At 33.5% G+C, this 15230-nt stretch overlaps 1 protein-coding gene across 5 annotated transcripts; it reads right to left on the reverse strand.

Moving 5' to 3' along the window:
- Positions 1 to 327: 327 nt before the first annotated feature.
- Positions 328 to 13852, reverse strand: LOC117101753 (ras-related protein M-Ras-like). 5 transcript variants are annotated; one of them, XM_033241798.1, is made up of 7 exons: positions 13710 to 13852; positions 13282 to 13356; positions 8847 to 8937; positions 6358 to 6680; positions 5060 to 5213; positions 1306 to 1405; positions 328 to 636 (listed from the first exon to the last, which is right to left on the reverse strand). In XM_033241798.1, the coding sequence occupies exons 4-7, from the start codon at positions 6542 to 6544 to the stop codon at positions 490 to 492; spliced, it is 588 nt and encodes a 195-aa protein (XP_033097689.1). In that variant the 5' UTR covers positions 6545 to 6680; positions 8847 to 8937; positions 13282 to 13356; positions 13710 to 13852; the 3' UTR covers positions 328 to 489. The 5 variants fall into 5 exon arrangements, with proteins under 5 accessions (XP_033097689.1, XP_033097691.1, XP_033097688.1 ...); XM_033241800.1 differs by lacking the exon at positions 8847 to 8937 and having other exon boundaries at positions 13292 to 13356; XM_033241797.1 differs by lacking the exon at positions 8847 to 8937.
- Positions 13853 to 15230: the final 1378 nt, after the last annotated feature.

Genomic DNA, 15230 nt, shown 5'->3' on the forward strand with positions numbered 1-15230 from the left:
AGTAAATCCCATATCGGCAACATTTTCAGAACCTAGGAAATAAATCCCATGTCATCAACAATTTCAGAAACCTAGGGAGTAAATCCCATGTCGGCAACATTTTCAGAAAATTAACCTTGTCAGAAACAAATGTTTGTGACATCATGATGCGTAGATTTGCAGATGAACGGTGCGATCAAAGATAATAAATAGCAGAAGATAGAGCAGCTTCCCAATATAGTGGAACATCCGTTCAAAAGGCATTGTGGGTACACGGAGAGCAAGTTTACTGCAACCGTGCGGCGGTGCTATATAAAAATAATAAAGGCGCTGGTCTTGTTCGCTTGTTTCCTTTAGTTTCTCTACTTAGTAAAATGTTCAAATTTTACTGCAACCGCAGGAGGGCGAATTTTCCATCGATTTTAATGAAAATACGCGGAGCAGCTCATTCTTCTGCTATTTAAGTTCTTTGGTGCGATTAACCACCAGAAACAATCTTTGGTGACAATATTATAGGACAATGCAATCATGGAAACACCCTGTAGTCTTATTTGGTTTACCTTCTTCGGGATGACGCCGTATAACACGTACTAATTCATGAAATGCTGTGTCTATATTTTGAGGCGGGTTCTTGGCACTTGTTTCAATGTATTGAAGCTAGTGAAGGGAACAAAGAAACAACTTCAATCTTAATAGATAGACAAAAACAATCATAATTAATGAAAATTCAATAATAAAACCGTGAATAAATAAATCAAATAATATTACAGGTCTGGGCCCTCTAATTAAAGACCACTTTTCTGTCATGCCAAATTGCCAAAAAGTGGTCTTTAAATGAAGGGAGACAGTGGTGGATCCAGGAATTTGAAATAGATGGGGCCCGGGGACAGACTTTCACAGATGAGGGACGAGGCCACCTCAGCCCCACCATGGCTGGAGCTTGTAAGAAAATTTATGATTATGGCACCTCTAGGTGGCCGGAAATGGCATTCTCATACCTAAATTTGATTATAATTTTCTCCTTTTTTTTACAATTTTGAAAAATGTAGGATCCCCAGGCCGGCTCACCCCTTGAATCCGCTACTGGAGACCTGTATAATAAATTAAATAATAAAATAAAATAGATATACATAGAAAACAAATGGATATAAAAGAAATATATAAAATAATGTAAAAGTATATTTGAATAGTTTTGGGTTTGCTCATTATTGTTGTAGGACTCTTTAAGCACAACAGATGTTAATTTACTGCAGGCTTTCTTCGATGTTATCATAATAAATTGAGTAAAATAATAAATAAATAATAAAATAATACATCAAAACTTACTCCAAATTGTGATGCCATATGTTGGCCTTCTTCCTTTGAAACCTTGCGATGGTGGACTAGGTCAACTTTGTTCGCAACAAGAATCATGGGATAGCAATCCCTACGATAAAATGAAAATAACATTGTCATTCAGTCTTGTGTTATCAGAATTTCTAAAATGTATTCAGGTAGGTTAGGCACTGACAGTATTTTTGTTTATAATAGTTTTTTAAAGCTAGGAATTGAAAATGGATATTGTACAGGGGTGGGGGGTAGGGGAATTATTTGTTTCCTAGTTTGTTTTATTTTAATACATGGCATTGTATGTACTAGTGGCAAAACTGGGATGGGGACATACCCCTGGAGTATGTACTATTCTTAGAGGGCCCACGGCATTACGTTCATGCACTGTATAATAAGTGATGCATAGACATGTAATAGTTGCCAAATGATAAATTAATACAAGTAAACCTGAAATTATTTTGTAACACATACATACTCTACTATACTATTTAGTATTAGTATTATTAGAATATGAAACATGAATGAAGTACAATAGAACACAAACTATAACAATACTACTTAATGACAATATACAGATTGTTAGAAAACATTTAAATATATTTTTGAATTTTATTAATAAACATTTCATAATTAAGAAATAATAAAGATAATAACTGCTAAAAGGAACTGGAATATCCAAGGACATAAATTGTAGCATTCCTTTTATTGTACAACTCGATGCTTTGTTAATTGCTTGATGAGATAATTGATGTTTTTAAGGAGATGGTATTTAAACCTTTTAAGACATTTTAACAGGTGTGTCATGTGATTCATCAGGTGACATTTAAATGTACTGCCATCTGGCATTATAATAATAGATATTGTAGATAAGATGTGCATGGTGCATATATTCTAATACAAAAGCAATGCTTACGGCATGTTAGTCATGTGAACAAATGTCAGAGTTCAAATCTACACTAATATTTTTTAATAATGCTACTCACTGTTACAATGGAAATAACAAGATTAGTAAACTATTACACATGATACATTTAACATAATTTGTTTCATTATTTTGTGGTCTTACTTATCGTATGCGAGTCTCAGTCTTTAAATAATGATTAATCAACTATCCTAATTAGGTTTATCATTTTATTTCATGCCTATAAAATATCTAGTGATCACCTCACCATCGCTATTAAAACCATCACCATTATCTACAACCAACACATGACCACTATCATATCACCATCATCATTATTTGCATAATCATTATCAGCATCATCATCTGTATCGTTATTGTTATCAGTAAACACTGTGTGTCATAATCATTATGCTCATTTTGTTTTATAGCCTATTTATTATCATTTGTGCCATCATCATTATTACAATAAATACTAATACTTTTTTACGATCAGTTCATTTCCTTATTTATTTGAAAATCAAATTGCACACACGAACAAAAAAATGTCAAGGTCATCTTAAGTAATATTAATCTGCCATTTAAACAATATTCATTCCATCAACTTTATAATATATAATACATCAAATAGTTTGTATCTAGCCTTATAATCCATCTATGATCCAAACCTATAAAATCAGGGAACATTACAGTATACATATATTATCATTACAATAATAATGTTATTAATTGATCATTAGTATTACTTAATAATATTAATAATGCAAAGCAATGGATCTAATATAAAAATTAAAGATTATTATATAGTATTATCATCATAATATTGTATTATATAATTATCATCATTTCAATTATTATTTTTATAAATACTGTATTACTACTTTAACATTCATAATTTATGTCAGTAAAATAATTACTAAATAAATATTATTATTCTTAATTCATCTATTATAAGTTAATACACTAGAATTCCAAAATTAAATTATAAGAAATAATTAATTGTAGCCTTCCCTAGGTTACCACCAGACTAAAAAAAAACTATGAATACTTTCTCATTTTAATTATGTACTCTAGATCTCTTCTAATATAATTATTAATCTTAATTCATTTGGTATTATATGTTAATATTACATAGAATTTTTGAAATAATTAACTAGCTGCCATTCCTCCATTCCCTTCATTAATACATTAGATTTTCTTAGAATGATAGATAAGGGAACTATCATACTTCCTCATTTTAATTACTCTGGGTCTCTTCTAATGGATTCAGTTAATGAGTCTATAGTACACTAGATTTCTTTGAGAATTTTATAATGCAGGTTGTAACTGCAGAAGGCTTTGACAGAAGTTTAAAGAGGCAGTCCACTGTCTTCACAGTCAACAGTCTTTAATTTCCTACTAGGCCCCATAACCATATTGAAGACATCAGTTATATATCCTCATCCATTTCCATACTATGATCCCAGGAACAGTGGTGGCGCCAGAAATTTTCCCAGGGGCGGCCCCCACCCCCCACATTTTATCCCGGAATAAAAAATCCCTGGTAGCTGTGTTCACTGGGAGCGTTTTTATGGCTTAGTATGGTCCAAATAGTGCTTTAGACCACAATATTAGTGAATTAGCAATCAAAATAACATTCTTTGGATAGGCATATTATATTTTTTTAGTTTTTCATCCAACGATCTGTAGTCGTGGGGGAAAATGTCCCCTATCCCCCCACCGGTGCCACCTCTGCCCAGGAAGCTGATAGAGAGATTAATACCCTTTCAATTTCATAGGTGTGGCTAGGTGGATGGGAGGATTAGTTCTACTAAGAGGGTTAAAGTACTGAAGATGACAATTAAGTTTTTATTGGAATAGGTATTTACTCACACATTCTCATCTCAATTTTTGCAACCACCTCCCCCCCCCCCCCCCCCACATGCCAAAACCAGCCTATGCCACTAAATTTGGTTGTTCTCTCCTGGTCAGTCTCTTACCTAGTACCCCCCTTAATATCAAATATTATTTACTTATTATATTACTATTATAATTATCATAGCAATTACAAATCTTCTAAAACAAATGCATCCCTTACATATTATAACCGTTCTTCCCAATGTGTCCAGGTCATTATAAATCCTGAGCTTCTATCTACCAGCTTTTATCACCAGTTCTAAGAAAATGTTTATATAAGCTGTAACAACACCTGGCATTCAATTCTGTATGATATTACGATTTCCCATAACTATGTCAACACATATAAAATATAAACCAATCTAAATTATCACATTATTTCCTCTGTCAAATGATACTTTCAATGTGTATCATATTTTCACTGATGCATATTTTGTAATTAAAATACGTCATCATAATGAGGAAAACATGCTGATGCACATTTAAAAAAAATCTGTTTTGATTTTGCACTTACCATACCATACAGTCTAATTGTTTTTTATATTTAATTTTTAATATCTTTTGGTCAGGGGCCTCATCATTTTCTTCCCAAACATTATTATTTTTGATATATATTTTGTTAGTAATCAGATACTCTATTAGACACTGTATTGTACTTTTTGTTATTTGTGAATAAAGAATAAGAATAAGAATACTCTTTTTGCCCTGCCAGTAGCATACAGCCTAATTTCAAATTTCTTTTAAATTTTTAAACATTTATATTTATTTATTTGTTGGGTTCCTGATGCCCTGGGGCTTTGGTCCTCTATCCCTATGACCCCTATCTTGTCAAGTACACAACAAAGATTGCCATCTTATGTTATAAAACAGGTGCTCCAAAGCTTATAACAAGTTAAATATTAACTTCATGCCCTACTTTAATATTATTTATTACTAAATAACATCATACTGTACCTGTCCTTGACTCTGAGTATCTGAGCGTGAAATCCTACAATATTCTCAAAGCTAGCTCGATCTGTGACGGAGTAAACAAGCAGAAAGCCTCCCCCAGTTCTCATGTATTGCTCCCTCATAGCACTGAATTCCTCTTGTCCAGCTGTATCTAAGACTATAAAATAAAGCAAATTTACTAGTAGGTTCTTTATCTGAATATATTATTACACATACTGTAATATAATATATAAAATATTATATATCTTTATATAATTATCAATATCATCATCATGAAGTACATGATCCTTCTTTATGGCATTAATCATTAATACACATCATAATCAACATAATTTAACAATATCATCATCATAATCATTAATACATTTATATCATCATAATTATAATTAATCATAACTATCAGTATTATCAACAACATAATTATCACCACCAAAAATAGGACTATAACGGCATAATAATCATAATCATCAGTAAAATTATTAATAATTTACTGATGATTACGAAGCAGCGCAGTCATTCAATGGCAAAACAATGTATATTCTTGTTTTTTTTTGGTTAAATTACATTGTTTTGGCTTGGATGCATAATATGGCCCATATGCATATTACAGGATGCAATACACTCGCATCACATACTGTATGCAGTGTCTGTCTACTCCACATGGGTTATCATTTGGTGCATTTTACACCAAAGAAATCCAAATCCAAATGCAATTATATTATTATCAGTGTCATAATCAATACAATTTTAGGGGATTGTCTCCTAGTGTAGGCTACTGCCTAATCACGAACAGTGGCGTATGGGGTGCACATTCCCCTCCAAAAAGTACTCGCGGCCCCCCCAAGTCGCCTCAACAAAAATTCAGTCAAGTAGTTAAAAATCAACTAAAATCGTTTTATTTTATGAATTAGCGCCAATCAACTGATCATCGAACCCCCCAACTTCACCTTCGCACCCCACATCAGCACCCCCATTTCAAGACTTATAAATATGAAACAGATCACCACCAGAAGGACCCCACTGGAAATAAGTCTTCAGACTTTCGTGGGTTATCCTTAGTGTTTACACCAAATAAATCCAATCCAATAAACATAATTATAATAGTTACCATTTACATGTAACAATTACGATCATACATATCATCACATAATTAAAATTTTTATTATCATCATTATCATCATCAGTTTCATTACATGCATAAATATCTAAACTTGCAGATTTACAATCACCATAACTTTGAGCATCATATATTATTATTTTGAATAAAAATTAATTACCAAATTATAATTATTTGTACTAACCATCGAGCATGCACCATTCTCCATCCACCTCCTCATGCTGCATATAAGAATCCTCGATGGTTGGATCGTAATCCTCAACAAACATCTTCTGGAAGAACTGTATCGTAATTGCACTTTTGCCAACGCCTCCATCGCCAACAACAACCAATTTATATGTTGCTAGATTACTCCGTGAAATGTCCGCCATTGCTGATTCGTTCAGCTGAATGGTTTGCTCAATTTTACAATCGATGATCAGAAACAAATGTGTTATTCTTCGAAGTCATACAAATGTAACATAATTGTCTTAAGGCCATATATTTTCAAGCCTAATTTTGCATTCTCTGAAAAACAGATAGGAAAATTATATTAATAATTCTCATTATGGCAATTTGCTGATTTCACCGGAGGCCTGTTCCCACGTATGAACACGTAAGTGTGTGCAACGATCAATGTGCGGCCCAAATAGAAATACCGAAACCGAACAGTGGTCAGAGGCAATTAAGGTGACATCTAAAAATAGGTTCTCTTACCTAAGTGTCAGTTACTGTTGAGTTGTTGAACCGAAAGGTGATAGTAATTAACGAGCCTGGGCATAAGTATTATCATTACTGAGAAGGTACTTAGATTTAATTGCTCCTGCAATATGAAGATGCCCTTAGCAAAGCAAGGTGAAATTATTCATTACCTTGATATATTTCTCTTTAACATTTTTTCATTCTCATTTCAACACTAAGCAACTCGTTAACTACAGGATGGAAAGATATGATGCTCTATAATAATATATGGTTATGAGGCCAAGGGACTTCTCTAATTAATTTGAAAACAGGATCCTTGGATTAAGCCCCAAGATCTTGCCAATGCTTGCACTAATCCTTTGTAACCAATTCATATTATGCCATTGCTTTATCTCTTAAACACATGGGTGTAGGCTGGGGTGCAGATGCATCCCCCCCCCCCCCAAATACCATAGCAGCAAGTTAGTTCCACCTGGGTTAAAATACTAAAAATGACCATTAAATTTTCATTAGAATAGGGATTTAGTTCCAAATTCTGGGATTATGTTTCACATTCTCATTCTTCTCACCCCACCAGCCGAAACCAGGAAATGCCCCTGTAAACACAATATTATAATTGATGTAATTATTATAATGATGTTAATTAACATTTAATAATTTTGCAAAAATAATAATATAGCAGACCATAATACTTCTGTGATCATTAGACCAACAGCTTATGTATATTCTAAGTATATTCTGGTAGTACCATAGCATTATTACCTGATGATGACATTTGACATGTCAAAACATGTCGGTTAAAAGCTATATATATTTTATTAGATGCATTACTACATTGGTATTACTTACTGTATGTATATTATATGTATTATATTTCCTAAAAGGTTCCCTGAGCATCAGCATCAACTCTGGGTTAGTTAGAATGGGTTTTACCCATTTTAGACTCCCTATTTCATTTCATTTCATTTATTCGTCTCAAAAAATACAATTCACATAAAATATCATACACAAAAAAGACGGAGAGATAGGAAATCCAAAAAGAGAACTAAATCAACTGCCAAGTGGATTACCTAACAAAAAGACGGACAAACAGACACAAAATATATAAATATGTATGAATGAATATAAATATCAAAATCAGCCCTTAAAATAATCTTTCAATGCCTATCATATGAAAAATTGTCAGAAATTCAGAAAAAAAACAATGAAAAGTACAACTCGAAGGACAAATGAGTTAATTGTATTATATGAATTACAGTTTTTGCTAATTAACATACTTTTTACTACAAAAGTACTGAACAAATACCAGAATGTTGGGTCCAATAAAAAACACACTGTGGTCAAATGTGTATTCATTTGATTGAGATCCTCAACTACTCACTCAGTAGACACATAAGTAAAAAAAAAATTAAGTGGCTTCAAAATACTAAAATGAACATTAAGTTTTCATTGGAATAGAGATTTAGTTCTACATTTTTGCACCCCAAGGCTGTTTAGCACCTTTCCCCCTTCCCCAGCGAAAACCAGCATAAGCCCTGGATAGCCATGTTAAAAACACCTGTATAAAAATATTTCTATTACCGCTGTCATTGCCGCCATCATTCATCATCCTTTTAATACCATATAGAATATACAGTAGGCCTACTGTAATTGTTGAATCAAACTCATAAAAAACAGCTACTTGCTTCACTCTCAAAATCAGTAAACAAGTGAATGAATATTAATTAAAGCCCTGTATAGACTACAAAATTATATTTTACAAATACATGTGACATGCCTATATATGATCATGACATCACATCATGACCATATATAGGCACATCATGACTACATTTGAGCATTCAACAGTTTTTTGTCAAATAATAGTGAGAATAGGACTTTAGAAAATTAAAAACAGAAGGTGAATTTTACTGACCTCGGTATGTTACAGTTTGAAATTACTTAAAATCTTATAAATCTTCCTTCTAAAAATATTTTTGCTTTAAATCTTACCTTAAACGCATGTGTAGAAATGACTTGCGAATCGTTTTAGCATACTTAAAATAATAAAGAAGCTTGCAGTAAACACAATTCAGGTAGTGATCTGAAAAGGTGATGAATCCGGATATAATGATTGAGATATCTAGGATTGGTCCGAATTTCCTGGTTTTTCTTAATACATCCTTTTCCCAAACCACAGAAAGGATTATGTAGGGCTTGAAGTAAATATATATAATAAATACAATTTACCTACTGTACACCAAATCCAGATAGTTTGATTCAACTAAACCCCTACTGGTGTTTGTCATTTTCTGTTGATTTTTTACGCTGTCTAAACCAAACTGGTAATCATTATTATCATCCCCATCCTTATATATTCAATATATAATCTCATCAAAAGATTAGGAATGTAAGCATACAATATATAAGAATTTTAAACCAATAATAATATGTAGGTTTTTATATAGCGCTCTACACAACTAAGTCTCAGAGTGCATTTTCACATTACTACCCCAGTCATATGGGGATATATTCCATAGTTTTCCATATATCAATATCAGTGCATTTGGCACTCCTCAGATACCACTTATACCCGATTCACACGTGAAGTTAAACTTAACAAAAAGTAACAAATTGTAACCGAGCGATCTCCCGAGTTATTCCTACCGAGATAAAAAGCATTCACACGCGTCTGTAAGGTAATGCCAAGGTCGTTTAAAATTTATTCAGTGTTTATTCAATGAACCATTTTTCATATAGGTCTAGCCTAGGCCTAGTTGAGAAACCCTGTCACAGATGGACTGTTGAACTCACCATCACAGTAAACATTCGAAGCAATCAATGCCCTTAACAACTGCTGTACTACTACTACTACTAAACTAGGCATAGCTTCCAACGTTTCTGTCGACTCTTGATAATACTAGTAATAGTACTAACACCATCCCGACGTTCATTTTATGTGTATCTTCTTCTTCTTCTACCATTACTAATTAACATCAATAACAAGGGTAATTCATTCATCATTGAGAAAAACTAGGCCTATCTATTTCTAGTGGATCAGAATCGTCTGCAGAAGGAAGAAAATTCAAGAACCCCGTGAAACACAGTAGATTTTTGTTGTGTTGAAATTCCTGCGCATGCGCAGATCCATCCATGCTACATCTCGGAAGCTGAGGCTGGTAAAGATTACTGAGATGTTATGAGATTTTACAAGGATATTACACGGAGGTACACGTGCCGTAAAATGTTACATTTTGTTACATTTGGTAAGATTTTTGTACGTGTGAATCGGGTATTATACTCCTGGGTGGAGAAAAGCAATGCAGATAAAGTGCTTTGTTCAAGGACACAAGAGAAATGCACAGAAAAGGATTGAAACCCTGACCTTGATGTTGGGAAACCAAACCGTTCCGGCTGCACCAAACCACTTCCATAGATAAAACATGCCTTTCAATATTCATGTTTTGGTCAATAAATTGATCCAGTAAGTTTATGTTTGAGATGATTATAGTAAGAAACAAACAACCCTGATTCAATATTTTGACCTTTGTCTTTAATTAGATCATCAGGCATCATTCTTAATGATGTAATTATGGTCAAAATATTGAATCACAATGGCGTGCCGTAATTTAAATGAATCCAATAGTATGATACAAGGGTTGTTACGTCGGTTGTGGCTGGAAATTATGCTAATTTATATTCTAAAACAGATTTTTGAGTGGCGTTGAATAGCATGGTGGTTAAGATGCTTGCCTTTCAATCCCTGGGTCCTGGGTTCAATTCCTGTCACGGTCAAGATATTTCAAATCTCTCTAAGCCTCATAAAAATAATTAGTTTATAAAGCATCATTCCATTCTAATACTGACAAGTTCATTCATGTTGGACGTGACAGAAATTTTTAGAAATAATAAAAGTGCTTCAATGGAGGACATTACGTGGACCAAAGTGGGTTAGAAGGGGAATCACCTTGGCTACGGCATGAGGGCCATAAGGTATAAGTTCCCCTCCTCCTGCTCCCAAGATTTTTAAAGCATTATGTCAGATAATCTCAGATTATTAATAATTATGGGATATATTGTGGGAAGGTTAACAATCTATGTAATGTGGCCTTAGCATTCCCACCAATATTACAACAAAACTTAAAGAGGAAGAAATGGAGGGACTACAAAAAGAAGGGAAAACAAAACAAAAGAGAGAAAACAATGCATATCATGCTCACATTTCTGATTTATTTTTTTCTGTGTGAATCCTTTCTTTAAACTGATTGCAAAAATATTAAATATTAATCTACATACACTTCATCCAGGGAAAATTAACTGTACGACAGTGCTACATTAAATATGCATTATCCATCGGATCTTTACTTTTATTTCCATATGCCTAAATTTGCATTCCATGAGTAGAATTAAAATCCTACAGAAAATGAACTGCAGATTTCATATTTCTGTAGGCCTGACCATTCAACACAAGCGGACATGTCCAAGCATTACAGCTAGAGAGAGATCCATAATTTCAGTGGGGCACGAAAGGGGTTTCTGCCCATTTCAAAACATTACTGAGCATATCTACCTGCATTGTAGCATCCTAACTAGAAAGTCCACTCAACTAGCATTGAATTATGCATGTCCAATTTCCCATCTGTGATTAATTGATGTTTAAAGGAGCAACGCTTTCATAAATTCACAATCACAAATTAATGGCTAACAAGTAAGTGTTTCATGCAATCAGAGAGGGTCTGCATTCAAGTCAACTGTATGAAATGAAGTGGTTTTAGTGTGTTTACAATGCTCTATTAAATTACCAACACACGCTATCACAAGATAAAACAACCCTGTCTTTCCCAAGCCCTGTTCCTAAGCTATAAAATAGATTAATATTTAAAAAAAATAAAGAATTAATCAAATCTAAAGTAAATCTAAAGTAGTTTTTTAATTTCAGATAGTGTTGAATAAATTTATCTTGTTCGAAAGTACTATTGTTTATATTTTCCAATGGAAACCTTACATACAATATGTTTTTCCAATATTTTGTTTTGGTTTCAACATAAAAGGAAAAATCTAAAAAAAAGATCTGAATTAATTGGGACATTACCATGCCAAGCAAACTATCTGATAATACTGTACAATACAATACACAGTAGGATGCAATGAAAGAATTTCATTTTCATGAAATGAATGAAATTTGGATGATTGATAAATCCGGATATTCCCTCTGACCCCCCTCCTCTAATGGGTAAGAGAACACCCCAAATCGCCCCCTCAGACTATGTTCCTTCCCACCTCAGACGGAGTGAAGCTCATTTAAACCATGGAGTTATAATTATTTTTTTTAACAGATTTTCTGGAAGTGGGTTTCTTTCAACTTGGGACCCTTGTATGTGCAACGTAAAGAAATTGATGTATCTGATTAGGGGGTAGGGTCCTGGGATTTAGGAATTAACTACCATAAAGATTACCCCTGTATTTTTTAATGTATATTTCCTAAAATTGAGTGGGGGGGGGGTGAGCAGGCTGGCTTCCCTCTTACACAACTAACTGATAACAGTACTTGATCAGAAAGAAAAAAAATCTACATAACTATCAGCAATTGAAGAATTTGAATAGTATATCCCTTGTGAGTATATTCAGTTTGGTAGGCCTATCTATGGCAGAGTGCGAAGGACCTCTCTCACCCTGGTTCCCCAACTTAAAATTTACAAATTATGGCTATGTATGTAGCATCACCTTGTCACTTACTTTTACCAAATAGCTTACAATTCTATACCACTGCTGGAGGGAAAGTGTAACAGGGAAGTGAAAGGAATTAAAAAGACTGTGGATATATTGTTCAACAACCTTATGTAAATCCAAGCTGAGTTCTTGATTGGTGGAACTGGCTTGACCCTCATTCTTGCTATCTTAATGCATTATGGAATGCACCAGGAATTCCCCGACAAGGGATCCACACCCACATTGGAGAAGCCGGGTCCAGGGAAAAAAATTACTTATTTATTTTATTTATTTATTTCAACAATCTTTAATGAGGGTGGTCCATCCAGCTGAAGCTGATCATTAGGGACCCTCAATACACATAGTAGGCCTAAAACAAAACAAAACTTAAAAGAGAGTATTAAACTAATTAATTTACAGTAATATAAATAACAACCTTTCAATTCTAAATTTACATAATGAATGAATTCAAAATTATATAAAAAAACTTATTCCCCAACAGGGAGTCCAAGTGGTGGTCCAGAGATTTCCAACAGGGGGGTGGGTCCTCTGCCCTCCTGGACCCCCTCTAGTGCCACCCCTGACTTCACAGTGGATATTGTTCCGACGCTTTTACTCAAATCCGAGGTGTTGATTGGTGGAGCTGGCTTGACCTTAACATAAAATTTCAGTCTCGCTATCTTAATGTACTACGGCATGTTGGAAGAATACGTACTGTATCCATTTCCGATTTACTTACCTCCACTCACCTCAGTGTCATTAGGCTTCCTTTCCACCTCATCAAGCCAACGTCGCACGGCCTAGCTTACTGATTCTGTGACGACGAATATTTATGAATAACAATATCGTAATAATATAATAATAGAATACGATAATTATAATTGAGACTTAATCAGCTTTAGTCAGTCAAAACTCAAATTGTAGGCTTATTTCGGAGGAAGTTCTAATAAGTTCAAAATCGGGATGTAATGTATTCGATGTGATCAATGGTATGCATGCTACACAGTGTAAAGGATATTCACGCTAAACAAATAATACCGATAATCACCACATAAATGCCGAGTAGGATAAATAACTATAAAATATTAAACATGTACCGGTATATGTAGGCCTATTCTTATTCTAATCGGTGCGACACAAAAAAAGCATCAGAAAATATCGAAATACCTTTATATAGAGAAAGGGATGGCGCTTGCTTGCGACGGCAGAACACCTGTGTACTGATTGGAGGAAGCTGACAGTTGACACCTGTGGCCTGGAACAGAAACCAGGAACATACACTGAACCGTCAGAATGGATAAAGATGCTTTCAGATGCCACAGAAAGTGGTCTTTGTTTGTATTGCTCTTTAATTATTTACTACTGTGCTTAGTGCGTTCAATTTATTTCTATTAAATTACGGTAACTTTAGACTTTATAGCCTTCAACAAAATATCGTCAGGCTAAGTATTAACAATAATATAATATTTCACAGAAACAGGCCTATCGTTGGAATATAAACAAATTTATGGAATTAGGCCTTCTTTTATCAGACCGCACTCAAAAGCCTTCTTGAATGCAAATCACAGCTGAAAGTGGAGCGGTGGGATTTGCATTTATGCATTTACAATTTGAAAGAGGAGTGAATTTCACTCTCACAAAAGCAAGCTTTTTACTGTAGGCTTAATGATGATTTCAACAAACTCAGCTACTTAGACGAGTGAAAGTCATGTGGCGTAGTGGTTGAAGATATATTTTCCCATCATAAATACCCCCAAAATATAAAAATCATTTTTGAATTAACTTGCTCATTTTGAAGTAAAATAAAAATTATCAACTTGAACATAGAAACTAGCGTGGGACTATTTAAAAATTGAAATTATTTACACATAACAGCAAAATAAAAAACGGTAGAAACACTTCCAGTCATGGTTTATTTTTATCATCAAATATAAAATTAGTACACATTTTAAAATTTCAATAACTTCGTGCCCAAGTCTATGTTATTGCAAAATGAGCAAGTTATAAAATAAAATAATAAAATTGGAAGTCGTGATCGAAGAATACATTCGTTGTAAAAACAACTTACTTGATATTGATGTTTGTGTGACTGAAATAACTTATTGATAATTTAAATGAGCTATCTATCCAATGTTTTTCATCAATTGTTTGAAGTTTTTCAGATTTACAATTGGCCTATATAGATCTTTAACACCCGGGCTAGGCATAAGCTTACAACGTCTGAAGTTAGGCCTATTTAAAATAATTTATTTATTGCCCTATTTTTTTTTTTTTTTTGCGTATCATCCAACCTCGACGTATGAGGCGCTAAATCTTTGTCTACATTATCACATTTTAGGCCTATGTGACAAAAAAAAAACAAAAAAAAAACAAAAAAACTTGATAGGCCTATGTCCAATATTTATTAAGGGGACAACGTAGGCCTACATGTCTATGTTTAAGCACCGCCTTAAAAGCATAATTTAAATTTATTTTGTATTTTTTAAAAATGTATTCATTGTTATGTGTAATATCGCTCTGAGAGATTATTATAGGGCGCTATATTAAAAAACCTATATTATTATTATTATTATTTGGGTGTAATATGACATGGCCATATTATGGGCACATCACAAAACTTGTTACATCAACAATTGTAATTGTGGACAGCGCTTTAATACCAAAATGCAGTAAACTACACTAAAACTA

Source organism: Anneissia japonica, unplaced genomic scaffold (assembly GCF_011630105.1).
Source record: "Anneissia japonica isolate Jap-2015-1 unplaced genomic scaffold, ASM1163010v1 scaffold288206_len369265_cov204, whole genome shotgun sequence".
NCBI classification, from domain to species: domain Eukaryota; kingdom Metazoa; phylum Echinodermata; class Crinoidea; order Comatulida; family Comatulidae; genus Anneissia; species Anneissia japonica.